This window comes from Columba livia, chromosome 11 (genome assembly GCF_036013475.1).
Source record: "Columba livia isolate bColLiv1 breed racing homer chromosome 11, bColLiv1.pat.W.v2, whole genome shotgun sequence".
Classification (NCBI taxonomy): domain Eukaryota; kingdom Metazoa; phylum Chordata; class Aves; order Columbiformes; family Columbidae; genus Columba; species Columba livia.
The window spans coordinates 4,993,762-5,021,455 of NC_088612.1; the positions used below are offsets into that span (position 1 = coordinate 4,993,762).

At 45.1% G+C, this 27,694-nt stretch overlaps 1 protein-coding gene across 3 annotated transcripts; it reads right to left on the minus strand.

Annotated features, from left to right (window-relative positions):
- Positions 1 to 344: 344 nt before the first annotated feature.
- MINAR1 (membrane integral NOTCH2 associated receptor 1) lies at positions 345 to 27,694 on the minus strand. Of its 3 annotated transcripts, XM_021289923.2 has the most exons (6): positions 27,436 to 27,694; positions 27,215 to 27,276; positions 26,740 to 26,853; positions 16,602 to 18,945; positions 14,878 to 15,132; positions 345 to 10,835 (listed from the first exon to the last, which is right to left on the minus strand). In XM_021289923.2, exons 4-6 carry the CDS (start codon positions 18,897 to 18,899, stop codon positions 10,638 to 10,640), a joined length of 2,751 nt encoding a protein of 916 aa, XP_021145598.2. In that variant the 5' UTR covers positions 18,900 to 18,945; positions 26,740 to 26,853; positions 27,215 to 27,276; positions 27,436 to 27,694; the 3' UTR covers positions 345 to 10,637. The 3 variants fall into 3 exon arrangements, with proteins under 3 accessions (XP_021145598.2, XP_064932609.1, XP_064932607.1); XM_065076537.1 differs by lacking the exons at positions 26,740 to 26,853; positions 27,215 to 27,276; positions 27,436 to 27,694 and adding an exon at positions 25,531 to 25,806; XM_065076535.1 differs by lacking the exons at positions 26,740 to 26,853; positions 27,215 to 27,276; positions 27,436 to 27,694 and adding an exon at positions 25,542 to 25,798.

The following is a 27,694-nucleotide window of genomic DNA, read 5'->3' on the forward strand; positions in this document are numbered from 1 at the left end:
ATGTCTGGCTGATAAACAGTACAGAGTGCAGATCCTGAGAACAGAAGAAAACGATGTGGGAACAGAGCACACTAATAAAATACAATGAAGCCTTTTACAAATGGATGTCACACCATTTTTTTTTTTTTTGGTCTGAGAAAAATATTCAGGACAGAAACCCTCATTAGAAATGAAAAACTTTGAGACAAAATGTGTACAAGCTCAAGACACAGACAAATAGTTACAAAATGTCTTTTATTATTCCAGGGAACACAACACCATCAGCAATGAATATGTTGCTTGTCTGTATTTATATTCCAAACAGCATTGTTTCCTGTAAATCATTGGTTCTACATTTACCTGGGTTTTCTTCTTTTTTTTTTTTTTTTTTTTTCTCCTGAAATTAGTCATATCCATCAACACATAATGGCACGGGACATGTTCCCACGCCTAAGAAAAAGCATTCCTTTCAAATCTGTCTAGATACCCCACTCCCTGGACATTTTGACTTATGCTGCAGTGACATTCTCACAGCATCATTATCAACTTGGATGCAAAATAACTGATGTTCTCAACAAATGCTGCCTGTGCAGATGGAGCAAGCAGGTCCATGGCTGAGAGAAGAAGAATGAGCTATCGTGGGTGCCATAAGAGCATGAGGTGTTATAGCAGGGATGGCTGAAGCTGCAAGGAAATAGTACGATGACTGGCAATAGTACGATGATTGTATCTTTGGAAAGATACATGGAAAAAAATAATAAGTAATACTAAAAATACTAATTAGAAAAATAGTGGAAGTAGAAGTGGGGAAGGTTAATCAATTAATGTTTTAATAAGAAGAGCTCCTGTGCTAGACATGGATATACAGTTCAGCACGTGTTAAAATACTCTGCAATTCAACAAGCCTTCTCTAGCTTGAAGTAACAACCAAGCTGGTACAGGTAACTCCATGCCACGCATGGCTGGGTGCTGTGAGCTGAGGTTTCCCCATCCCTCCACCCAAGTAAGCGTGTCCTCTGTGGAATTCTCCTGCCCTACCCTGACCCAGCTCCACCGGAGCAGGTGGACCACCAAGAACAGTGGACAGACAGCCTTCTTCAAAATGCTGATTGCTATCTCAGCTATTTCACTTTGAAACCAGATTTCAAGTGGGAAGAAGCCAGGGCAGGCAGAAATAGGGGACAGTTACTGCAAGGACACAACCCTGCTGCAGTGGGTGGGATGGAGCAATCTGACCCATCCGGTGTCTCACCAGCAGCATGAATGTGAGCTCCTGCGAGGCAAATAACAGGGAAAAAGGCATTCAAAGTCTTGTAGAAAAAAAAATATTCCCTTTTCCTCAATTTCACAACCCTCTCTCTTCGCTTTTCGCGCTCCCTCTATTTCAGGTGGCTGATCAAGGGGGTTTCCTCTTCACCCACAGCTCAAAATCAGAAACCAACAGGAAAACCCTTGTTGCCAGCAAATGGCTCAATGACTTCCCCAGCTTGGCATCAGGCAGGGCAGGGGGATTACAGTAACCAGCATCAACAGATTTGCATATTCAAAGCCTGTAATTGAGGAATAAACAGTAACACCATTATACAAATCCCTGGACCCTGAGTGGCTGAAGCCAGAGCTCAGCATACGGCGTCCTTACCGAAATAAACCCACGGTGATGATGAGGCAACACAGGGGCAAGCACAGCTAGGGAGCAGAGAATTGCTGAACGGGAGGAAAAGGCACCATAATTCATCAATAACTAACTGTGTTCAGCCCTGAACTCCAACGGCTGGGACACCTTCTTCCCATCTCAATATTAGATGTATTTGAGCTCACAGTGCTTTTCTGGGTCCACAGTGAGTTGGTTGGCAAAATTATTGCCTGCAACTGAAGAAAGGCTACAGAAGTATATCAATAAAACAACATCCTTTTGTGTGCTACCAGTGAGCTAAGCACCCATTATCATGGTTCCTTTCTTCCTTTTTTCTTAACCCTTTTCAACCCTCATCAGCAGAATTAAACTTGAGGAGGCATATTTCATCTGAGAGATAATTCTTCATCAACTCCACTTGTGAACTCATGCTTCAATGTCAACAAAGGTTACAGAGAAATGAGAAGTTCAATTGGTGCATTTAAGAGCAACCAGTAATTACAGCAACATTTTTTGTTTAAAATAGCTGGAACACTGCCATGCTTTCAGAGGGATTCTGTTCAATACTGTCTTACAGTATTTTCCACAATAAATGGCTGACTCCACACCAGAAACTCAGTTCACCTTGATTCATGAATAACCATTCTTCACTTCCTACTGTAAATACCATTCTAAACATATGGGAGAGAAATTGTAGTGAATTAGGGTTGTGCATTATTACCATGATTAGCTGCATTTGTTACCCAGCAGATGTCTGGGTAGTAAAAATCCCCCGTGAGTACAGCATCCTGGAGCTTCCCAATTCCTTGATAACTGGTCCAAGAATTTCTCATCCCTGCTGTGCTCTGATCCTGGTGGCCCAGAGCAGATGCTCGCTGTCTGCCCATCTCCTGCAGCACTGATCCCGCTGTCTCCACACTGCGATCCCAGCAGAGCATCGTGCTTTCTCTGCTTTTCTATCTCCTCTTATCCTGCCCCCAGCTTTCCTGCTGACATTCACCATTCTTACAATACCAAGACACTTTGACAAGCTGAGCCAAATACTTCCCAAGTGTTGCATTGCTGATTACCACCAGAGTTACAAATTTGATGCCTGATCTATCTGTAAGTATTTACAGTACTGGAGATACAGTTATAAGCATCAAGATGGAGTTAGTCAGATGTCGCAGCCCATGTCTGGCCCCTCTTTCCCTGGGCACCTCACCACCACATGGCTCTGTTCCAACAAAAAGCCTGAAGACATGAGGAGTAACTGGCACAAAACTGAAGCCCACAGAGATCAAGCAACTGGTCCCAAAACATGGAAGACAGACGGTACTGCCTTGAGAGCTCTGACATGAGATTATCCTTCCCCCCGCATGGGTTTCTCCGTCCCAGGGATATGTCACTTTTGTCAGCTCATATCTTCCAGCAGAGAGAAAAAATATGTCACTGCCCCCCAAAGGCTCTTGTTCCTACAGGGTGAGATAGCGAAGATGCTCCAAAACCACCTGATCATTTACCAAACTGTTATTGTTTACTCATTTTCAATCAGCACAGGGTATAACTTGCAAAGTAACACTAACATCCAGTTCAGCCTCTCCAGATCAGAGTTATGATTAAGCAGCTCAGTTTTAATCCATCGCATTCAGAGACATCTGCTTTTGAACCTCTAAACTAAATTATTTATTTTAGAATAACTTCTGGAATCCATCGCCGACTCTCTGCTACAGGAAGGCTTGGGGAAAGGAACTTCTCTAACACCACACAGAGGAGCTGAAAACCAACAGAACCAAGTTCCAAGGCCAAGATTTTCAAGGTTTTAATTGAATAAACAAACAAGTATAAAAATACATATCAACACGTTGTGCATGTTCTCTTTCTAATGGTTACCTGGCAAACTCTTCTTTATTGTTCTGAATAATTAAGTGCCATAAGGTGAGCAAAGCAAGCGCCTTGCTTTATTGAACAGCCATTAGCCACACTAGAAACTGCACCGTAACATTAATTTTGCAGCTACGAGACGTTGGCCTCAAACAGAATTAATGCACGTGCACACATTTTCTACCCAGTCATAAATTTTAGTAATGAAATTTTACGAGCCTCTTAAAAGGTAACCATTGAAAAAAAAAAAAGAAATAGTAACAGGAAAGGCAGGGTGAAGTTCAAGAGCAATATTTCATTACCAAGACAAGGAAAGAAGAAAAATGACTCAGCCTCCTTGGTTCTCCTCTCTCCCCCCACCGTTACTTGGGGAAAAACACACAGCACAACACAGATTTGTTTTATTGCAGTGAGTGTGTCAGCCCGGCAGGATGGCAGATCAGGAGGATTTTTCAATACAAGCAGAGATTCGTCTGTCACTAAAGCAGAGTTTACAGCAAATCTTTTCAACAGGGACCAGGCTCCCCATCGTTTCCAGGGCCAGGCAGAATGACAAGCATTTATCTGGTCTCTCTCCCAGGTAGGGATGTTTTACTGTATGTCATTCCCTCTTTTCCCTCCTTCAAGGGGGGGACACCCACATTGTGGACATGGGCTGGAGCCCCACCACGTACTGAGGGACAACATGCACACCACTTCCAGGCTCAAAATAAGCACAGAAAACAGAGTAATTTTGTTGTGAAGAGCAGGATTTGACATTTTTCTTATAACACCAGCAATCAGAACTGCATGTTCTTACCTGAGGAGTTCGCCCATTTGTTTTCACCTTGAATAAATGAAATAATTTTTCCAACTCTCTGGTTACAGAGTCTGGCCTGGAAATGCAACTTTCACAAAGCACAACATGAAGCGAAAGTCACCATCATAATACTGCCGTTTCCAAGGTGGTCTCAAGGTGTTTTGGGGATGGGTGAGAGGAAGGGCCAGGTCCCACTTCCTTAAGTGCTGGCAACCCCACCAGTGGGACAAGATCTTGGACCTCAGTGGACTTTCAGCCGAGGTCAAAGCTGATATGTTGATACATCTTCTGTTTACAGAGGAAATCTGGCTGACTTTAAGAAAAGGCAAGATCTGAGCCTGCACTGTGTGCCCAGACACTTGCTTAGTCCCAAAATCCACAGATCTGGGATACAAGAGGGCAGGGAGAAGCAGGATGTGGGATGGGTAATTGGGAGGCATCTGCCACAAAACACTGAATTTCTAAAAGCCTCCAGCCTCAACAGCAACCGTGTCTCAAGACACCTTTCTCCCCACCATTTTTCCTCATCCCAATACTGCATTAATTCTCGCGGACATCTTCCCTACTCCAGTGGAGAACCTTGCGCATCTCATCACATCCACTGCTGATCCACCAGGACCAGCAATGCCCAGTGGCACCGTGCGCAGGTCAAGCACAGTTGCTTTCTTGTGCTGGGCTCATCCAAAACCATTCACTAGTCTTCCTTAAAAATCTCAGTCTATTGCTCCTGGGAAGGATTCGATGTACTGTTGCTTTTGTAAAAGCTTTGTGGCTCTCCTACATGTAATTTGTGCTACATTGCAGAAAATAAATAAAACCACATGCAACTCACTTATAGGAGGAGCTTGGCTGCAGTCAACCCACTTATTCCTTTTTTGAAGATTTTCTCCAGCTTCTAAGTGGACTGTGAAGATTGATGTAACAGCCTGCAAGAGATTGAGTGGTCCGTGTTCCCAGAAGTCATCCGAAGTGACCCAGCTTGCTGGAAAACTAACAACAAAGCAGCACTTTACCAGATTTAATGCTCTTTCCTGAAAAGATAACAAAGAAAAATAAGATTAATGGAAGTATCTTATCTTTATAATTACTTCCACAGGTGTTTGCCTTTTCCCAAAGTGCACACCAACGAAACTAACCTTTCCTTTCAACAGGACCAAGCTGCTTTGGGCAGACTATGGGCTGCCTTTTCTTCCATGTGCAGATTCAACAGGATGGAGTCACAGGAGCATCTCAGAGGGCAGAATACGGCCCTGAGATCCAGCATTTTGCTTGTGACTCTTTTGTGCATCAGACAGAGCCATTCATCAAAGCTATATCTGAAATAAAGAATTTATCCAACAGGTACAACTAATTGCTGCAAGCAATACATTCAGGGAAGCACAGAGAGCATGGGCCGCGTCTTGGTCACTGATACAGCATTGAGTGCAGGAGCTTTCTTGTACCTTGAGACTCAGTGACTCTTATCCAGCAGCTACTGCAGAAACCTGGCAGTTGCCCCATTTTCCAGCACAGCGATGACCCAGATGAGGTCTGTATATCCTCCATATCGAGCTTCTTGGCTGAAGAATGCTGAGCCAGAGTGCTTTGGGTTTTTTGGCATGAGCCTGGTCACATTTAGCATTGTTATGAAAGTTCCTGCTCTGGAATTCACACTGTAACATAAAAAATCCAGAGGGCACTTCTACTTGTAAGCTTCTGGGCTTGATGGCTACAAGAGAAAAACCTGAAACTGATGTAAATCAGGAAACCACTTCCAAAAATGAAACGGATGCTGAATTGTGAATCACAAATCCCCTACCAAGAGGACCTGTCATGGTTTGCAGCCTGACCGACAATATGTGAGCACCAGGGGGTCCAGCTGGTGTCCCAGCCCCACAGGGTGCACTTGGCAGTCTCCATCCCAACCAAGATGGCTAAAGCAATGCACCAAAGGTGCTTACGGGGTAGAGATGAGGAAATCAAGAACTTGCATTACTACATTTTCATGCCATTGTTAGTTATTTATATATGTCTTTTCTGCCGCTCCCCTTTGCAACCTCTGATGGTGGGTTACCCCCAGTGGTGGGCTCAGCTCTATCTTAGTTTCAACACCTGGAATTTTAAGACCACCTGGTTTTGCAGTTAACAAGTCAAAAGCAACAAATTAAAAATCACATAGAGATCCTAAACAAATTGATTGCCTGATGATAGGTGACTATAAATAGTTATCTACTGACATAAAAGTGACAGTGGTTGCATAAACATATAAGTGAAATAGATACCAAAATGTTAGTCATGACCTTGTTTAAACAGTTGATATGGAAAAAAATCAGTCATGAAATAACCTATAAAATGAAATATTATGATTAGTGTCAAGAGCTAAGCTCCCAGAATCCCAGACATTGTGACGCAAAGGAGCTTTTTCAAGAAGCCAAACAAATTCATTTTTCATTATCTTCTGCCATCTTATTATTTCACAAGTGAGAAATCCATTAGCAATTCTGCCAAGAACTAGATAGGCTGCTTAGTTAATCTAATACTGAGGCACTCACAACCCATGGCTATCTTGATGTCCCTGGGATAAACACACACACACAAAAAAAGAGGAAAAGCAATGGAGTAATACATTATTATGACTGTTTCATTAAAACTTAGGACACTAATTTTGAAGTTTATTTGGTATTATATTTAAATGAACCAAAAGGCAACATTGTACAGTAACTTTATAAAATAAAAGTATTACATAGTACATTAACCAAAGCCCCATTAAAAAAAAAATCCTAAAAAGTAATGTGGGGCAGATCCTGCTCTTGCTTTTCTGCACACATGATTTATTGAGCTGATTTCAAGCAGCAGTCTTGTTTTAGGAAAAGCAGATGGGATTTGCCCCCCCAATGGAGTACCTTGTTTCATAATTCTTGCAGTTTCATTTTATCATGTGTAATATATCAAGTTTATAAGGCATAAATACAAAAAACAGTTCAATATGCTCATCATGATTTTGATTAATACAATCTAGGACACTTTTTTTCAATCACACTAAGGATTACACTGTACCTATAGCTTTAATTTGTTTGGGGATTTTTTTAAAATACAAAAGTCTATCATATAGTATACAGTATATACTAGTTGACAACTGGTTCACAAGGTTGATCACAATATTCTCGCAGGTTAATACCGTCAGGATTTCACCTGGTTTGTTTATTCTGTGCCAAACCGCAGGGCCCCACCTTCCCATGTTGCTCTCCTCCGGCAGCAGCCTCCCAGCGCTCCATCCCCTTTCCTATTTTAAGCCAAAAAGCTCTGTGCCAGATGTGAAACCCGCTGAGAACAGCTGGGGATGCACATCCCAGCGGTGCCGAGGGGATGCCGGAGGCAGCCGGGGAGCGGAGGAGACACCGAGGCAGCGGCTCCCGGAGGTATCTGTGGAGCAGGGCGGCAGGGAGCCAGGCTCTGCTTTCCCTGCTCCCCTCGGGCTCCCAGGACTGTGGAGATGCCCCCAGAGGTTTCAGGAGCCAAATCAAGCTCCAAATGGGAGAGAGAACTGTGCCAAACCAGGGGGGCCACTGGCTGCTTGTGCAAAGTGAGGATGGGTGAAAGCACCTCAATAAATTAGGAGCAGCATGGATGCTTGGCATGCTGAGTGCTTGGTTTGAGCCAGCTCCACATCACCCATGGCTCCATAGCCTTCCAGATCCTTCCCAGGATTTTGGTCATCTCTAATGCAAAGACTCATCCGGTGCCAGCTGGATGAGTCTCACACAGAGGGAAGGGAAAAAATAAAAATAATTTTTTAAAAATCCTTGCACAAAGAAAACAGGGGTCCTTACATCTTCTCTAATGCACCAGTGCAAGTCAACTGACCCCTGTAATCAATAACTTCTCCTGCACCCTTCTCACATCTCCACTTAGACATTCAGATATTTTCTAAAATCAGATTACTGAGATGCAACAGAGGAAGTGCTGCTGATTTTGGGCTGGGGGGCAGCAGGGCCAGATCGCTTGTGTCAGCAGAGGGGGGCTGGCGAAGGCAGAGGGTCTACTCGGTGTCTGTCCCACACCCACCCTGCACCTCCAAGGGACATGTCACACCCGGTGAGGGCAGATGGGGACTGACACTGTGCCACCACAGGGCCACGCTGCTCTGACAGCCCCTCGTGTTTGCTATTGCTGGGCCAACGAGGGATTAAAAGGGCTTTCTGACATTACCTGGAACCAGGAATAGATTATTATTTTTTTACATATACAATCTACATAAATTGTGCATAAGGTAAGCTGCAGAGCGATAACCTCTGGAGTGTATTCACATGTCTAATATTAGACATCTTGCTGGCGGCTCTGAACCATCCCCAGAGGTTTCTCTACCTGTCTATATTTACTACATACAGATCCTGAGCTCCTAAACTCAGGTTCTCTGAATCATACCATAACCAAAGGCAGCCTAAAATAGACAGTGTGAATTGCTCCCCCCCTGCTGTGACTCTATCCTGCAGCATCTGGGAGGAAAGAGAAATAATCTTGGTATTAGGAAGGGGCCAAAGCTACTGAATTTGCGTCAGGATGCAGGCCAGGCAGGCACAGGCTTTGGTCCAGGGGCTTATCCTTGTTCTGTATTTGCTGATGGGTCACCCAGCCCTGTGCTTACACTTCTTTCTGACAGATGATGGTCCCAGGGATCACCTATACCTAAATAAAATACAGCACACGAGCTGCACGTAAACAGCTCTCCGGCTGCAGGAAAGAACTGACACGCATCTAAACACACAACAAAGCCTTCACCTCCCACACACCCTTTCCTCACTACTTTTTTTAAACCAGCCAGAAACAAAGAGCGAGTGCAGCACATCCCAGAGCGCTGGAGGAACGAGCATCCGATGCTTTCCCAGCTGCTGTGTCATCGTGGAGGGGGCTGCTTCTGAAGGAATCAAATTACCTTACCTAAATAAAGAGCATTCACCAAAAGAATCTCCTTTCCCTTAGAGGACTAGCAAGATCACTTTATTTCCTGAATATATATATATATATATTATTTTTTACTGTTTTTTTTTTCCCTACCATCTATACTTGACAGAAGAGTAATACTGTCTGGGTATTTGCTTTCACTAACCATAGCAAGAAATTTCTGTCATAGCTTGAGAATTCCTTTGAACCTGCTATTTGCATTTGGGATAAAGCATAAAATGGACTTTTCCTATGGGATACAGACTGCTTGCTGTCCGGTAGAGTCAATCATCATGCTTAAGTACATTAGCAAGAGGGAAGCAGATTTCCCCATGCCAAATGCATTGCATTAACAGCAAGTTTCCACTAGTGCTGAAAAACTGTGCCCTTAATATAAGTGCTCAGTAACCACCAGCCCTGCTGTTTGAGGAGCACTCTGAACTGTATAGAAGGCTTGCGGGAAAAGAACTTCCATCAGTACCCATTATGCTGTGATTTATGTTATGGGCTTAAAATAGCAAAATTAAACAGTGCTATTTAATCTACAGTCTAAAAAAAGGCACACAGACTTCGTGAAAATAAATTATAACTGTTCAGATTACATTTCCAAGAACTTTAACAGAGCGTTGCTTTGATTTGCCAGCTTTGCTTGCTGGCAGGAGTGAAATTGAGACAATTTCACTGTCTGCGGAGGTAAAGAATACCCTTTTGGCAAGGCAAGTTTGCCAGCTCTATGCAAATGTTATTCAACAGAAGCAACTGAAACCTCTTGTGATTGCTTTAAAACATAATCTTTTTGGTCTGCAGCACATTGCACTTATCTAAGTACTCAGTGATGATAGAGTGGGTCTTAGGGCAAGACCAAATACAAAGAGCCCTTTTTAATCTGAACACAGGAATGAACTCTGTTCACAGCTACGCAGTCTGCTTTCAATCAAATGGTCACGAAATACAGAAATACTATAAAATAAATACATTCAGAGTTTTCTACATTGTAGAGAGCTTTAAGACTTTCCTAGCTCCCCGATCTAATGCATATAGAACATTCCCTTCTATACAGTGCTACCTCCATGTACCCATACTTCTGTTGAATGCAACATAGCTCAGACAACCTTCCTCTTTTGCCTGGATTCTCATCAGTCTCTGATTCTGTAAAACATTACATTGTTTCTTTAGGAAAAAAAAAAATATTGCACCTTCAAAAATGCATAAAAATTTAACTGAGTTCCCATTAACTCCACCACACAGTCTGTTATTTAAAATAATATTTTCAAAAAAATGTTTCTCTTGTTGTTTTGCCGGCATTCACAGCATTCTCCATCAGGATATCCTCAGAACGTTCTTCCTTAGCAAACTCCTTACAGTTTTGCCATCAGAGGTTTGAAAGACAGCATGAGAGATCTGAGATACACATAGCTGGGAGTCACAGGTCTGTCCACGAGTTCAGGATTTCATTGTACAAATGGGAACTACAATGACCAGAATAACCGTACAAGCTGCTGCTGTTATCAGGGCAGCTATCTTGCAAACCTTTGCTCTTCTGAACTCGGCTTCTTTGCGTTTTAATAAGGAATCATAGCCAGGAGTATAAATGTCTTCCATCCAGTATTCTAGGTTGTTTGGGTTTAAGGATTCTTGAGTCTAAAAATTAAATGAAAACAGTTGTTAATTGTCTGGAATCTGCCATTAACAAAACAAATAAATAAAGCAGATGTGCCTGAAGGGCTCCCAACTGCATCTGGGTCTGCGTCAGGATAAAGTGGGTTATCGTCACTTCTCACTTCCCTTCAATTCCATTGTTTCTGGCCCCAGTTCCACAAGACTGATGAAAGCAGCAACAAAATACCACAAAAAATAAACTCCTGCAACAGTATAATTCGGCAGCAAAATCCCTCACACACTCCTGATTTGTCGGAAACTTCGTCATCACGGATGACATTTAAATAAAGTCTCTTTAATCTGCTAGACAGCAGAGATGTCAGCACCTACCGGTCTGTTACTGCTTTTTAAATTATTAAAGCCCAGCTGATGGGAAGGGTTCTAAACACATCCTCCTCACGCACTACATTTTATAATGCTAACCCTATTTTTGCTACCATAGCTTGCTCACAGGGTGCAACTGCCCAGCCCCATCAGCACAGAGTGCTTCTGGAGGGGACACACGCAGACCCCTCCAGAATGCCAACACTGGGGGCACCAGCCCTTCATTTCAGGCTGGGAATACACAATCACAGGTGCCAAACAGCCCATGGAGGGGGCTACAAGTGGGATTTCTATGAAATCAGTCACCCAGGACAGAGCAATCCTCAGCTTCGAGCTCTCCTCCCAGCTCCATCTTCCAAAAATCACTTGGGTGCATGATGCTATCTCAGTTTTAGGGGCAAGAGGAGAAGGGGAACTGGACACCCAGCATAAGATTTGCTGCCCTGCAGTACACGCTTTGGACCCTTCCACGGATGAGACCGTTTACCCCAATGGGGGCAAATGAAGGCAATATTCTGCCCATTGCCAAAGTCTGAGTCTCTCTGGGTTGCAGGCTATTTTGAAAGTATCTTTAAGATTAAAGACTTTGCCCTCCCATTCCACACAGGGGGGGAAAGAAGAAAAATAATACAAAGTGAAGGAAATCTGAAATCAGAAAATTAAAGGCAACCTGGGGAACTTTATCAGTGTCTCCATCTGAATGTTTTCTTTTTCTTGTTTTTATCTTTTAGTTTTTTCTTTCTTAGAATTTTAGCTCTTCAAGCTTTGCATTTTCACCTTGCCTGTTTTTTCCCTTCATCCTTTCTGTTAGAGAAAACAGGGGAAAAATGGGGGAAACCCAAACACTAGCCATTCTATTACACTTACCAGCAGAAAGGAATAAAGCAGAAAGAACATTTGAAAAAATAACAGCTTTTTCTTGAAGCTGTCTCCTGTGTCTAGAGGCTCCAACAGGCCATTTCTTTCAAAAATTAAAAAGATTCCACATAAAAATATTCTAGTGAGGATATCCTAACACATCACACTTCTGGGCTTGTATCAGACCTGATCCAAAGCTTGTTGGACTCTGCACTAAGAAACTCCAGCTGACTTGAGAGGGATTTGGGTAAGCCTTTAATTGGCTAATTCAGATTTTGTGGCCACGAGCTACTGGCTGGAACCTTGCTTTGCCTGAAAACAGCGGCTGCTTTATGTACAGAACAACTACAAGAAGCGATTGCATAACTACCCCAGAAGTAAACATTTTAAACTGAGCAATGGTTTTATGATCATTTAATTGAGATCTCTGTGATAGCATCAGTATGCTGAAACAGAGACCATCAGCTGAGTCTGAGATTGTACCATTTGGGCTCTGAATGACCGATTCCAGATTTCTGAAAAAAAATCGTCAATCTCATCTCTAAAGGCATCACAAAATGGCCCGACAATGGTTCGTCCCACTGGATCATCACACACACAGCAAAGAGATGAGATCTCACACAGACCCCACACCTGGAACAAACACTGGCCTGACTGTAGCTTTGCAATTTCCTTTTTTGAAGGAAAGCCCAGCAGACTTGTCAAGTGCCAGGAGAAATCTTAAATAAACAAAAGTAGAAAAACCCCAAAGATAGTGATGCTATGCTTCAAGGAAATAAGAGTTTGGGACATCTCTGCTCTGGTATTGACCTTTTAACTACTTCAGAAGGAAGATGCATTATTAAAAAGGCCCATTACTGTTAATCAGCTTCCTTTCCCATTTCATGGCCAGACACAGGAATGTTCATTAAAGCATAATGTATTTACGTTCAGTTCTAATAAACTTAATCACTGAGGAAAAAAAACCCCACTCATCAGCCTGTGTCTATTTTTTAAGTTTGTCAGTAAGCTCTATTATGAAGTCTAGACATGGGCTTTGCAGAGTAGATGCAATTCTGACAGTCCTTTTGGTGGGAGCGAATCACACCAGTAAAGTTTTATCACCTTTATCCTCAAGATAAATGATGGCAATAAGCCGATTTCTCTGGTTTGCTCATAGTCGTGCAGAGCTGCTTACAGGGAACGAAAAAGCCCTGCGAGGAACAGATGGAGAACACTTCCCCCAGGGGAGCTTTGCCTCCAAATATCACCTCCCTCGTTGTCTCCGCACAGCAGGTAAGGGATGCTTTGCAACTGCCTGCTCCAGAGGAGCTTCTTTCAGCCTATCCCTACTCTAGCATACAGTCTGCAATGCCAGGGTGAGGAATTTAGTAAGTCTTCTAAAGCTTTTAAGACCCAAAACGCAGCAGGCAGGTGAAGGCGTGATGCAGCCTGGTCCCTATGCTATGCAGCTTCTCTCCGAGTGCACTTTACCCACAGCAAGGAGCAGGGGCTGCTGAGGGCAGGGAAGTTTGTATGAGTCAAGCCAGGAAGTTAAGTTTTTGTGCACAAATTCCTGCACAAATGCTCATGGGAGTTGCACTGCAACACTGTGATGGTTTTAATTCCAAACCAGCTAATGCAGAGTCCTGAGGCACGGCAGTTCTCCTTGGACTAGCCAAGTCTTTCTCATAGCATCCTGATGTTCTCCTAGGGCTTAGTCTGAAGGGTTTGGAGCTGGGTTAGGTACCTGAGCACCACGCCATCAAGAACCTCAAGTCTCAGGCTTTTACATGCCACCTTCCCCAGCAGACAGGCTTTGGAAACAAGCAGACTCCATCCTCAAGTATGGCTGCACAGCACAGACTACTGATTCCAGAGCTGGGGTAGTGTGGTGCTGGTGAGCCCCGAGATGTAGGTCAGTGTAACCCAACTGCTGCCAAGCCTGCAGCCAAATGAGGCAGCTTGTTCTGCTCTGGGGCACATACACACATGCAAGGAGCCCAAAATGCCTGAGGTTGGCACCAGTCCCCTGCAAGCTGCTGCATAAATGCATACAAAAAATAAACAGTGATCTGCACATCACTGTGGATTTCATTAGGTGATGTATTTTGTGTTTTATAACCGAATGCAGCAACATCTGTTTGATCTTTACACATTTTGGGTGTCATTCTTCATGGTTCCTCTTTAAACCTGTGCTCAGATATCTTCCTTCCAGGAGATGTCTGCATTTAGCTGGTTAGACAGGGCATCCAACGTGGGCACTCAGTCCTGAATCTAGGCAGCCCATTATATATCAGGAATGTGATTTCAAATGCACCACAGTTTGGGAAAATTTAAATCCAAAGTTTGGATTTGTCTCCCAGTAACTTGCTCTGCTTGTTGCACAAGGGTCTGTACACCTCCAAGCTGAACTAAAATGTAAACAATTCTCATGTTCCTAGCAAAACGGAAAAAGCCCTAACACTTAAAGTCTCTGTATACAAACAGGCAGAACAAGGATAGAAGAAAAAGCAGCAATGACAGCTTCTGCACCACTCTGCCTTGCTGCAGGTAGGGACTCGTTCATCTCTGCACCCCTCTATCCCTAAACTCATCTTTAGGGCTACTAACACCATGATGGGTTAGCAGACAACACTCCACTGCAGAATAAGCTGGGAACACCAACCTGTCAAGGATCACCATTCAGCGATCAAACATCCACATTTTCCTTTGTCCCTGGCCAGGATGGGGAGGGATCAGCAAGATTAGAGGCTCAACACTCCATAGTCCCTTCCTGAGCTACCCAAATCCCTTCTTAAATGCCTATTCTGGCAACATACATTTGCAATCAAGCCATTCAAATCAAACAAATGGGACTCACTTGTAGATCCAATGCTGCAATCTTGCCTTTATCTCCCGAATTCCTCGTATATTCCTCTATGGTCCATGACGGCTGGGCGCGTTTCACTTCAGCCAGCTCTGTCAACCTCATGTCTGTGTAGAGCGGGTTGCTTTTCATGTGTGACTTGAGTGATGCAGGGTAGGGATGAGGACTAAAGACTTGTTCAATCAAGAAAGCATCTTTTGGTTGTTTAGAGTGTCTATGTGGCTGTGGGATTTCGTATTGCCTGTCTGCCTGCAATAGGGTTCAAAAGAATTTGAGAGAAGAAACAGGACTATGAGGGGGTTAAACACAAAGGACAGAGATATTCCTTTCAGAATCACCATATGATAAAAATGCACCAGGTTTTGGCTGCCCTTAATTCATTTGCCCACCTTCTTCTCACCACCAGACAAAAAAGGTATTTTCCAGACACAACTTAATGTTCACCATAACATGAACACAAAGCTGATGCAGCAGAGGAAAATTGGGGTTCTTGCTGTTTACAGATTATAAAACTATTCTGAAAAAGGCCCTGACACCCATAAAAACTTAGCTGATCTGGAAAAGCTAAGAGGTCCATGCCAGCTTCTAGATTTCTGTTTCTAGATCAAATCTTAACGTGAAGACGTCTTGATGGAAGGCCCTAGGTAGCACCCTTTTGACACTGCACCATCCATGGTACCAAAGCAATGGAAGCCACAGTCTACCACAGTAATGAGGAGGAGACTTACAAAGTCAACATTTCATCCAGGGCAGAACAATGTACAGAAAAGCCAAGGTTTGGGCTTACTAAGGGTAACCTTCTTCCCCTTCTGCAACCTACTAATAACCCATGGTTTATGGTTTCTTATTTACCCAACTGCACTTATTTGCATCAAACCTCTTCCTTTCCTTTCTCAGCCCTCATTCCCCATCATGAGGCACAGCATGCCCGTCATATAGTCCTGAATGACAAGGGAGCTGAAGGCCCCCCAACCCTTCCACTGTCCTTGAAACAGAAACAACAGTCCACACCATGCACAGTTTCAACAGAGCAGCAACCAGAGCCCAGCACAAGGACATCCACGATATCTGTGAGATCTTTGAATGTGAAACTGGGTGGCTATTGGGAGGGATGGGCAGAGTTTTTCTGACCAGCCAAAACCAGACCACAGCTATGCTGCATTTCCACAACAGGAGGCTTAAGACTCATTTAAATGACCGTGAAAGTCAAATATAAGGAACATAACTACAGTTAGCATCTCACGGTACACATACAAGGATTCTTTTCTTGAGGGATTTGAATCCATGAATCTATTTTGTTGGCTTTTAAATATGCACATAGTTCTCTGATAAAATATGTCACAATGCAATTTCAAAATATCCCTTCTAAAACAGCAGCTAGAGAATTTCAATTTTCCCCACACCCCTTTCACCAAGTTAATTATCTGACCTCCTTATATTGCCACTGATGATGAGGAATACCATCATCTTCCAAAGATGTCACCCACACTACCCCCCTTCCCTTTTCAAAAGAGCAAAGCTTTTAAGAAACAACTTGACCATATTGCAGCTACCAAGCAAGAACAAATAGGTACAAAATCACTCAATTATGATAACCATAAAGACAGGCATAATATGGCAAGGCAAAGTATTGTCACACCCTGAGGCTTGTGATGACTATGGAAGACATAACTAGATTATTTTTAAGTGCTTATTATGTGAATTAAATTTGAAATTACCTCTTTAGATTTCCTGTGCCAGTCCTTATTTTCTCCTCCATCTCTCTCTTTCATCTCCTCTTCTGTAATGCCAACTTGGTTGGTGTAAGTAATAGCTCTCCAGTCTCGGGGAGAGTTTGAAATACTTGCTATTTTGGATTCAGTTGCACTGTTTTCCTCTGTTAAAGATCTTGATGATCTCCTAGTAAACAAACTTTTTTTTAAGGCTTTTACTCGAAGACTCTCGCTATTACTTCCACTGGCGTCTGAACAGCACCATTCTGGATTATTCTCCAGTTTGCCTCCATGAGGAGTATTGTGGCACTGAAATATCTGTGGGGAGTTACTCTCATCTGATGCAGCCTCGCTTGTCAAAGAATTGAGATCTATTTGTACATTGACCTTCTCCGGCTGCTGAATTTTTTGATCCAACTTGCTTAATTTTCCCAGGACTTGAGAGATTTCTTCTCGGACACCTGAGAGAGATTCCAGTTTCTTCTCTATTTCACCAATCCTCAAAACTAATTTGCAGACACTTGTTTTTAGTTCATCATCTGTGTTACTGATGTCTGCCCGGACCACTTTATCCAATTTGTTACAGGCGCTCCCATTGGAGATTTTAGTCAAATTGTGCTCAGGTGAGCTCTCACAGTCTGATTTATGCAACTGAGACAAGGAACCAGTGCTGTTGTAGCACGAAGACTGCATCACTCCAGTCGACCCACTGATGCTCATGTCATCCAAAAACCGGAAAATGTCACTGATGTCATCACTCACAATTTCAGAATCATCATCCGATTGCTTAAGCGAGTGCCGCTCTCCATACTTGGCTTGGCCCGCCGCACACAAATCCTTGCATTTCTTGTGGTCCAGAACTTGCTGCTCAGTTTGCGTCCCAACACTCGTGGTCCTGTCAATGCTTAAGATCTGGACAGAACTACAATTAATGCTTTTATCCTTAAATTTTTTGACTGGCTCATGTTTCTCCACATCTAGAATGGAAGGGATTTCCTTGGGTTTATGTCCATTGGGTTTCACAGCGTAGTTTGCCTGCATAATTGGTTGCTGATCCTTCGCATTCAGGTAGGACTGATGTCTGTCAGCTGAAGGAAAGTTTGGAGACGGGTTGTTTGAACTCTGGTATCGCGGCTTCTCTTCAGACTGTTTCCTGTTAAAAAATGATCGTTCAAAGTCAGGTACCTCCTCAGTATTTAAACTCCAGCTTTTAGCTGGCCAGGCAGTTTGCTTGGCAGGCTTTCCAGTCCACCTTTTGTTGTCCTCGGGCCCAAGAACAGTAGTTGGGCCAAAATACGTTGAAGCTTGAAGATCATCTAAACTTTCATGCTTTACTCGTCTTTTGTCTGGTATAGGAGAATAAACTGGATTCAAGTACTGGCTGCTGTATGGCATTTCAAAGCTGTGGTTGAAGAAAGCCTGCTTAGAGCTTTCTTTCCTGTTCTGAGGCTCTCTGTGTCCGTCTTCTGGCTTTTTATTGGACGGTATTAAGTTGGGAGATATTGTAATCAGATTATGAAAATCTTCTTTGAATATATTTCTTTTCTGGACACACGACTGCATCACAAATGGCTCATCATTTGAAATGAAAGTTTCTTTTATGCCTGCACTTATAGGCAAGGAGTCCTGGTCTGAAATAGATTCATTTTCAATGTTCATGGGGAAGTATGTACTCTGCATCTCGCACGGTGGGGACGTGGCGATGGAGTAGGACGCCAGTGCCTGCAACCTGTCCAGAGAGGCAGCCCGGCCCTTCATGTCCTTATTAACACCAAGTAAAAAGTTGGGTTCTGACGAGGGGACAAACTGCTGACAGTCTTTGCAGTCCATCTTTCTGCATTTTGAAGACCTTCTGATAGGGAAGCCCTGGTTAAACTCCTGGTCGTTCAGCTCGCAGTTGGGCACGCAGTCTGCCATATTGCAGATTTCCGTGTCAGATCTACAGGATTCAAAGGACTCTTTCTTCTTCACTTTCTGCCTTGAGACTGGAAGTTTCTCCTTGGCCACTCCCCCGTTCATTTGTATGAGGTTGAATATTGTTACTATATCTGCTGCAACCATGATTTTCTTTGATTGCTGATTGTTTACAGTGCATCTCATTTTGTCTTTGAACAAAGTTGCTGGGAAATTAGGATCCAGGCAAGCGGTGTAAAACAGCACACTTCTGAGCTTGGCCAACTGGGATAAATCAAACCTCGCACACAGGGACTTGCAGAGGTCCTGGTAAGAAACAGTATTCTGCTTTGTGTCCAGCTCCTCCAAGATCTTCACCAGGAAGAGTGAGGATTCCTGGCTGGTCTCCATGGCTCAAGCGTATTTTGTTGTTTAACCTGGAAACCGCGTTCCACTTCTACAGCAACACACAACAGCAAACAAAAAAGATTGTAAGTCACCCACAGATAATATTCAGGACCTTCTCATTCAGCCACAGATGGTACCTGATCACCTAGCCATGCAGTTGGGGGCTTGCTTGTATAACCCATCCTCGTGTTTCTGAGCTCTAGGCTGCAATCTTAGCATCGATGAAATCAATACTTAAAAGGAATCAAGATTTTGTCCAAAGAGGTTCATTTATTTTGGTGTATAAACAGCAGAAACTTTGGAGGGGCTGAACTAATGGCAGATATACAATCTGAGTCTGCTTGTTATGGGGCTTTCACAGAATTTCTTACCAATGTGTGAGAGGTGGAAAGTACAGACGTTAACCCGTTAGGCAATAATTTTAGCCCTAGCCTAACCAGAGATGATCTACTACACCATGACAATTCGACTGTTTTCACATCTGACTGCAAATGACTCTCAGGAAGATTTTCTGACAATAAACTTCCAACTTGTTTTTAGAAGTTATCTGAGCACATAATTACCATCTTGCTTATTTAAAACCATTATTTTCTCCTCTACTTTGAACTATCTCCCCTGGACAGCATGACACTTTTTCCAGAAATACCTTTTCCTAAGTTTATGATTCAGGAACGGAAAAGCTACCTGGTCCTATATGAAAAATCTGCGTGAGCCCCATTTCAGCTATAAAGTGCAAAATTTAGAAAAGAGCAGAAAGAGTTAAAAAAAAAATCCCCCTGAATCTTGAAACCAATCCAGCAGATGCTGGAGGGCTGGCTGCCAATCAGGGTGGATTTGAAGACTGAGAAACATCAAGGACAGAGAACATCCTCTTCAGTGATGTGTTCCCAGAGAAACCCTGGGAGTGCAGCTCCATTCACCAGCCTGAAATCACAGGGCAGAGCTGGAGAGCGAAGGCTGCACGTTTGTGTGGATAGCAGGAACAGCTCGAACAAGCACAGCTAAGGCTACCAAACATCTTGAGAAGGATATAAACCCCTGCGCTTTCAGAGCTGAAACCAACCTCTAGCTATTATGGATTAGGAAAGGATGCTGATGGGAGGGCAGATTATTTTTCATCTGTCTACTGTGAATATCCTTGTCAGTGTCTCTGCTGTTGGCTACTAGGAGAGACAGAGCACAGGATGATGCAGTCTGCCAATTCCTCTGTTTGGTCACTTTGTCTTTGTTATTCTTATTGATAGAAATGACAAAAATATTTTCCCTTCCCCCATTGACTCCCAGCCTTAGATGACCCCTGGAACTTGTCTCTCCATCTTCACCAAGTGCAGAATCACTAAGTCAGGCTTGCAAGGTTTCTTATTACTCATTTCAAAAGTCACTTCCCAGCCAAAACCCTCAAGATTCCTGAGCACCACACCAGGAATACAGGACTCCTGTTCCCTCTCTTGTAGCTTTTCATCTGCCCTGACATTACATGCTGGTGATCACTATCAGTGTCAGAAGCCAGCACACATCATCTTTCATAAAAGAAGTAACAGTAGCATCTTCCAGAGAAAAAAATAAAACCTCCAGGCTGCCCATAAGAACATGAAACAAGACTCCACACAGACTTGGCAGTTAATTTAAGTGGCATCTTTCTACTACATATTATCAGAAGCTGAGCAACAGCACTGCGAATGTATTTCTATGATTGTAAACACTACTCTCAGAAACCAACGGCTATAGGGATTTTCCAACGCCTCCGCTGCATGCATGTCTGCTTTTAAAGCTCCTGTATTATGCATAGCAGCACAACTCTTCTGTGAACTGACAAAAGAGCAAAAATGTTATATTGCTCGCTGCTCGGCTGCAGAAAGTCATGCTTAAAGCTGGACAAGGATGCTTGTATCCCTTTTTTGTTTATCAACAATGCATGCTCATAGGCACAGCCTTTCTAACAATCTGCTTTTGTATTTCTCTGACATGTCACCATCAGGCAATGAAGCTCCCAAGCTAGGTCCAAACCACTCTGCCTGCAACTAGAGCCACCAGCACTGCTAGAGCAAACTTCACATGCGGGGCTTGGAGACTTCCCCATCTCCCAAGGGACTGGCATTGCAAATCGATTTTCTGCATGTTATCAATCTGCCATTTGGGGCAAGAGTGGAAATCTGTCTTTTTGTCACCTCCGGGCTGAATACCAGCAAAAGCAACTACCTCCTCCCATTTGTAACTTCACAGCTTCTTGCAAAACCCTCACCTGGATATGCATTTTCACAGCCTGATACACACTCTACGCCGTCTGCATCAGCCTGCCAGCACCCTGCTTTCTCCCCACTCACACTCCTCCTAAAATACACAGATAGCCAGTTTGCAATAATATATTTCTTAAAACCACCAACCCATTTAGTTCCCTACCTTTCTGTCTTTACTGTCTCATCCCAGTGATGATATCCCAGACACAGTTTCTTTGTTTTTTTTATTTTTGCACCAGGCCATTCTTAGCATACTCTTCCCATCAGAGGTTTTAACTTCAATTCAGGTTTCTAAAACCTGTGAATCTGGTAAAACTTAAATGCAGCCTGATTTTCAAAGATGTCGAGTGCTGACAAGTTCAGTAAGTTCACTGGAAGCCCTGCATACCCCCAAATCTCATGTTGCTTATGTTTAGCACCAACAAGGAGCCTCCGTTTGGGGACTCCAAGCCATACCCAAGGGATAAGGCAGCAGCACTGAAGCACGGAGCTGGAGCAACGGAGCTCTGCTAGACCTGGTTTAGCTCAGTCTGGGACCTTGTGCTCCCAGAACCAAGCCTGGGAGGTGATGGTCAGTTGTAAAGCAGTGAGGACAGAGAGGTGAGGGTAACTGGGAGAGAGCTGAGCCTGCTGATTTGGGAATTCAGCCAATTTGCTCAACTAATGCTCAGCCGTGGGAGATGGGAATTGAAGAGACAGGTTGCAAAATCAGATGTAGGCTTTGAGAACAAGTAAGCTAGCTAGGGGTTGGAATAAACTCCTCTTTGCCCCCTGACTGTTCACAAACAGCTTTCAGGTGCGAGCACACTTTAGGTGTGAAAGGTGCCTTTGGGCTTCAGCCTGAGTGTGGAAATGGCTGCTCCCTTGCACCAGAGCATCAGACACGTTGCTAGTGGAGCACACAACATATTCAGAAGAATAGGATGTATTACCCCACAAGGGTAAAATATAAGGGCCTTGAAATCTTGTTTCCTGGGTCAGGGATGTAAAAGCCCAGTGCCAAGGTTTTTAGTGGCACATTAAGCTCCTCTGTCTCTTGTCAAGCCTTCTAACAGCCTGTGACAGAGACAGGTGTCACTTGGCAAGTCACCCCGGGAGCTGCCACATCCAGGTGCCAAGCACTTGGCCACGCACCGTCTCAGCTGTTGTGTCCACGTTCATTCATTAGCTCTCAAAGCAGGACCAGAATAGACCTGGACACGGCACATAAATGCAAGGCTCCAAAATAAGCACAGGACAGCCTTTTTAAAAGGGTACAAGGTCATGAATCAGTCAAAAGCAGTAAAGCAAATGAAAGCACCCACAGCAAGAGCAGCAGCACGGATCTTCTTCAGATGGCCTGAATTCCAACCAACGTCCTCCTGCCTTAGCTTCACTACCAGCAGCCACACACACCCTCCAAACCACCCCCAAACTGACCTTGTTCTCCAGAGACATGGAGCTAACCAGACACAGGGACAGGATCCAACCTATTTATCTTCAGCAAGACGGTCTCTGACCAAAGGAGCCACTTAACGTTTCATCTTTAATGATTTTGTTATATTAACTCTGGAAGGGTTGCTTTGACTCAGCTTCCTAAGATTCTACATTTGCTGCTCTAATAGCCCAATTATATCTCAGCATGGACTTGTACAGCATCGTATTGCACGGCCAGTCGATGGGGTCTGACTCTCCTTGCACGCAGATGAGCTCCAGGCTTACCACAAATCAATGCCTTCTTGCCCTGCACCAAGAGCAATGAACTGAGCTCTCATCTTACCATTAACTCACTATTTCAGCCTCTGGGGGAGAAGACCAAGAATATTATGACTGCAGTCTTCATCCCTAGTGGTGCTTTCTGCTGCACAAGGGGAATATACTGTTCTATTTTCTGGTGTCTTTAGGAATCAAGCCTCCATAAGACCTCTCCCCTGTGGTCCTTCAGACCAGGGAAACCTGTATACTCTTTCATGCAGATTGCTGCCCTGCAGAAAAGCCAGAATGCACTTTCCCTTCTCACCACCTCCCAAATCAGCTCCGGGGTTGGGGGGCCTCTCACCTCCTGACTACCCTATAAATTCACCAACCACAGAAATTAATTAAATTAGTATTGCTTCCCAATTGCCCTGGCTGCTTTCCCCTGTGGCACCTTCAGCCCAAACCCTGCCTTACTGCATGGGTTAAGGGCAGTGCATATCGGGGCAAATAAATCCCAGCACATGATTCCAGAGAAAGTCCTACCACTAGACTGCCCTGAGCAGCTGCAGGGTGCCAAGATGCCTGCCATGAGCCTGAATCATGGCCCCTGGCAGACAGACCACGTTATCTTCCTCTCTTATTTCCTCCTTCATTTCCTTCCCTGTTCTTTGTGCCTCTGACATTTGCTCTCCCCGTTTCCCAATATTCGCAGCAGGTGCAGCTAATACACAGATATGGTTGCTGGAGTCACCATTTCCCACTCCCTTTGATTTGCCTGCCAAGAGGGAAACAGCATCCTTGTTTTACTTCCCCCCACGGTGACTAACGGGCCACCCTTTAATACTATTGCAGTGACAACAGAGCAAGTGATCCTTGCATAAATTCCCCCAGAAAGAGCCAGCTACTTCAGCGCAGGAGAACATTAATATAGAGCCTGTAATATGCTGTTTTACTATTAACTTGAGCCCATAAATCTTTCAGTCTGTCTTCCCAGTGCCAGATACTATAAAATAGGGTAGGCAATGCACGCCTCGCATGAAACATGTAACACAGCGAGATGGAATTCAGTTTTTGTTTTCTCCCGTACTCACAAATCCATTCCTCTGTCAAAACATTGAGAAATTTCTGACAAACAAACAGACATCTCGAGCCCCATCTGGCTCCTACAACACACACAAACGGGAAACAATGCCGGTTTCCGCACACCTTATTCCTCCTCCTCCCCCTGCCTTCTGCTGCCCATTAAAAAGAAAACTGAAAAGCGCACTTTGGAGCCCTGCCCACGCAATGGCAATCGCTTCTCTCCACCTTTCATTGATGAGAAAAGTCATCCCGAACAGCCCGACACAGCCAGGCTCCTCCCGGCCCTTGGCTCAGCTGTGCAGGAGCAGGGTGGGCTCTGGTCCCCGTGGCGGGTGGGAGAGGGGTGCTGGTTCCTTGTCGCGCTGGTGGGATTTTTGTACACTCCTCCAGAGCTGAAGGGGATGAATGCCTGCAGCCTGGGAGCTCAGGGGGCTTGTGCACCAGCTCTCACCAGCAGCTGGCTGCTGTTCGGCACAGAACCACACAAGCCTTGCACCCTCCCAGGCATCCCACTGTTAACCCCATCGGCGGTGCACTAGGGGGGTCAGAGCTGTTTTCGGTCTCTTATCTTGTGTGAACGAGCCTTGGAAAACCACACTTTACAAACCCAGCTCCTCAAAAGAGGCAGACTCTGCACAACACTTCAGTCCAACCCCGCCGCTAGAATTCAGCAGCTTTTAAAGGCTCCCAGTGCAAAAATTAACACGGAACTTCTGGATAAAGGCAGCATACCCTCACAGCCGTGTCGCGGCTCAAGTCAAACAAGGTTTGCCATTGATTTGTCTTGCACAATAATATCCGGCTGATTATTTGCATTGTCCAGTTATGCAATCCAGTTTAAGGTATCTATACAATCTGGAAAAGTGCAAACAATCATTCTAAAACTGTGCAATAAATTACTTGAATTATTACTGCATCATATGCTCTTGGTTATTCTTCGTGAACTATTGGCCCATGCAAACACACAAATACTGTTCTCTCAATATGTTATTAGGGCACATCCAAGTCACATTTCTCCCCAAAATTTTGGCATAAGGAGACATCGTTGCAAACACTGACATATAGACAAAAAAAGGTCTAATTGTATTAAACACAGCCATTTTTTCCAATCTATAGGCAACCTGGATTTTTGCATGGCAAACCTATAACAACCCTACTGCCAACCCAGACCTGACTCTACACAGACCGGCTTCCTCACCCTGGTGGGTCCAGCTTCTCTGGTTCCCATCCCTCCAGGCTCCCTGCTTGGGGTTTGGGGGCCCCAGGGCCCAGACCTGGGGTTGCCCACTTGCTCCCCCCTCCAGCTGCCCACAGACAGATCCAGCTGTTCAGGACTGAAGTCGAGCTGCCAAAGTCACAGAAGTAGTTTCAAGATTTTTTAGTCCCCCCCTTTCCTGGGGACCCTGATAAAGAGGTGGGACCCCTGGGCATCCGTCAGGGACCGCAGGGGCTGGAGAGAACCTCTTACCTGCACTTACCTGCTCCCAACCCGGTAGGAGGGAGCCGGTGCTGAAGCCCCCTCCCGGGCACTCCGGTCCCCTGAGCACCCCTGGGGGCTAGAGAGCAGAGAGCACTTGTCCCCAGTGCCCCTTTCTGCCAGTCCGCCCCTTTGCACATCCGTGCCCCCCTTCCCGCACCTGGGGCTCACCTGGGGGCTCCGCCTGCCTCTTGCCCGGGGAACGCGGCCGTCAGGGCTGGTTCTGCCGCTGCAGCAGCCGCTTCCCAGCGAGGAGGAGGAGCAGGAGGAAGAACCGGAGCCTGAAGCCCCAGCAGGATGCCATAGCGCCAGGCTGCGCTGACAAAGGCGGCAGCAGGTTGGCATGGGAGGAGGAAGAGAGGGGAGGAGGGAGGGGGCTGCACAGGCCGAGCCTCCCTGCGCCGCCCCCCACCGCGGGAGGGGGCTGCCCCGGCCGGCCCCGGGCGCTGCGGCAGCGGGGAGCCGGGGGGCTCGGCCGCCCGCAGGGACCGTGAGGGGCGGGCATCCGCGCTTCGGCTTTTTAAAAATTATTATTGCTTTTATTATTACTATTGTCATCAATGCAAGTGGGGGCTTGCTCTCGCAGCCTCAGGAGCTGCGGGGGGGCCCGGCGGCCCTGAGCCCACCACAGCCTCAGTCACTGCTTGGGCTGGGGAGCATCACCCAGCTCATTGTCAGCCCCACTGTTTCCCCCCATCCCCCCGCACCCCAAATCCAGGTAGAGGATGAGAGCACAGCCTGGTGCAAAGGCAGGCAGGGGATGGGGATGCCCAGCTGAAAGGAAACAGCCTCCCACTTGGGGACATTGCACCCCAATGCCAACCCCTGCACTCCCACCACCCTTGGGGTGCAAAGACCACCAATGCACTGGCACAGCTGCCCGTGGTACCTGACCTCACCTCAGGCTGGCGGTACCATAGCCCCCCTTTAAGCAGGCAGGTTGTGGCCCCTGCAGGGATGGGGTCTGGGGGTGGAGGACACCTGCACAAGGTGCTGCACGGGCTGCAAAGGGTGGGAGTCCCCATCTCAGGTGTGTTGCAATGCATGGGGAGCTCCAAGCTATGCTCACTGCCTGCCTGGGCGGGCAACAGCTTACCTGAGGTCTGAGCATCACTTTTTTCCTTGCTAGTGGTCAGCTTGCCACACCACCCAGAAAATATTACAAAGAGTTTTTAATAGAGGTGTTGCTGGGTGAATAAAGCAGAAAGATGTCAAAGGCTTGATTTTTCATGTCATTAGTACTGCTTGTGGAGTGGACTATCAGCTTTTCTTTCCTAGAAGAATCAATTCAAACTGTTATATGCACAAACACGCCATGGGCATCAGACCACTGTGGACAAACTGGCATAGAACTATGTATTTTACTTACTCTGACGACCTTAGGAACAGACCTCTCCACTTTTCTGGAGAAACAAGGGGTCAGGAGAGGGTTCTTTCACTGACTTTGAAGAATATTGTATGTGATCCAGTGGATGTATAATATCTGTAAAGACACAATGCACATAGTAGCTGCTACGAGAGGAGATGATAAACACCCATCTTTGCAAATTGAAGAAAAGGGTGTTTATACTACATTTATTCTTACCACTACTTAACAGCATTGAAAGAGGCAGTGTCCTTGGGCCCCATTTTCCACACTTGTTTTTTCAGAATGTTTTATGCTATAAATAGCCATTTAGTTGCAAATTGCACGGCTGGATGATTTCAGCCCTACACCACTTCCTATAGAATGTGCCTTCAGGTTGTCAGACGGGCAAAAAACTCTTTGTACCCTCAGAATTGCACACACCAAGAAAGAACCAGGAAACATTTCTTACTGCTAGTCCAGGTCTAGCTGATCTTACTTGGTTTTGTCCAGGTTCTGACAGGTTTCCAGAGCTGGGTCCCATAGCAAAAGCTGGTCCAGCTAGAAATTAAGGAATATAATAAAAATAGAGAAAATGCATTCCATTATTATGAAAGAGAATGTGTGATCAACAATCCCCTGACTGACAGGAAGTCCCCAACTGCATAATCCTGAACTCCTGGGAGGAGAAGGGACCACGCAGCTGAAATGGTCACGTACCAGGCAGCGCTCCCTTGGCACAGAGTCCTGCTGTGTGCTCACTGGCTCGAGTTGCAGCTGGGATGTGAAACTGCCTCCTGTGAAAAGTCTGGTGAGAATTTGCAGTGATTTAAAAGCTCAGGGCTTCAGTGGAAGGGATGCTCTTCAACACACATCCTTTGCTCCCCCATTGCACCCAGCGTATTTTGCATAGACCACTGTACCCTCAGCCCCAAACCTCCCAAGTCAAGGGCAACTGGGAGAAGCTGTGCCCCAAAGC

Bases quoted from the DNA above. Each gene is read 5' to 3' on its own strand.
- MINAR1 (XM_021289923.2), bottom strand. From the start codon at position 18,899: ATGGAGACCAGCCAGGAATCCTCACTCTTCCTGGTGAAGATCTTGGAG. The intron at 15,133-16,601 runs GTAATTTCAAAT...ACCCTATTGCAG, and splicing joins GGCACAGGAAATCTAAAGAG to GCAGACAGGCAATACGAAAT. The intron at 10,836-14,877 runs GTGAGTCCCATT...TTTAATTTTTAG, and splicing joins TTGCAGCATTGGATCTACAA to ACTCAAGAATCCTTAAACCC.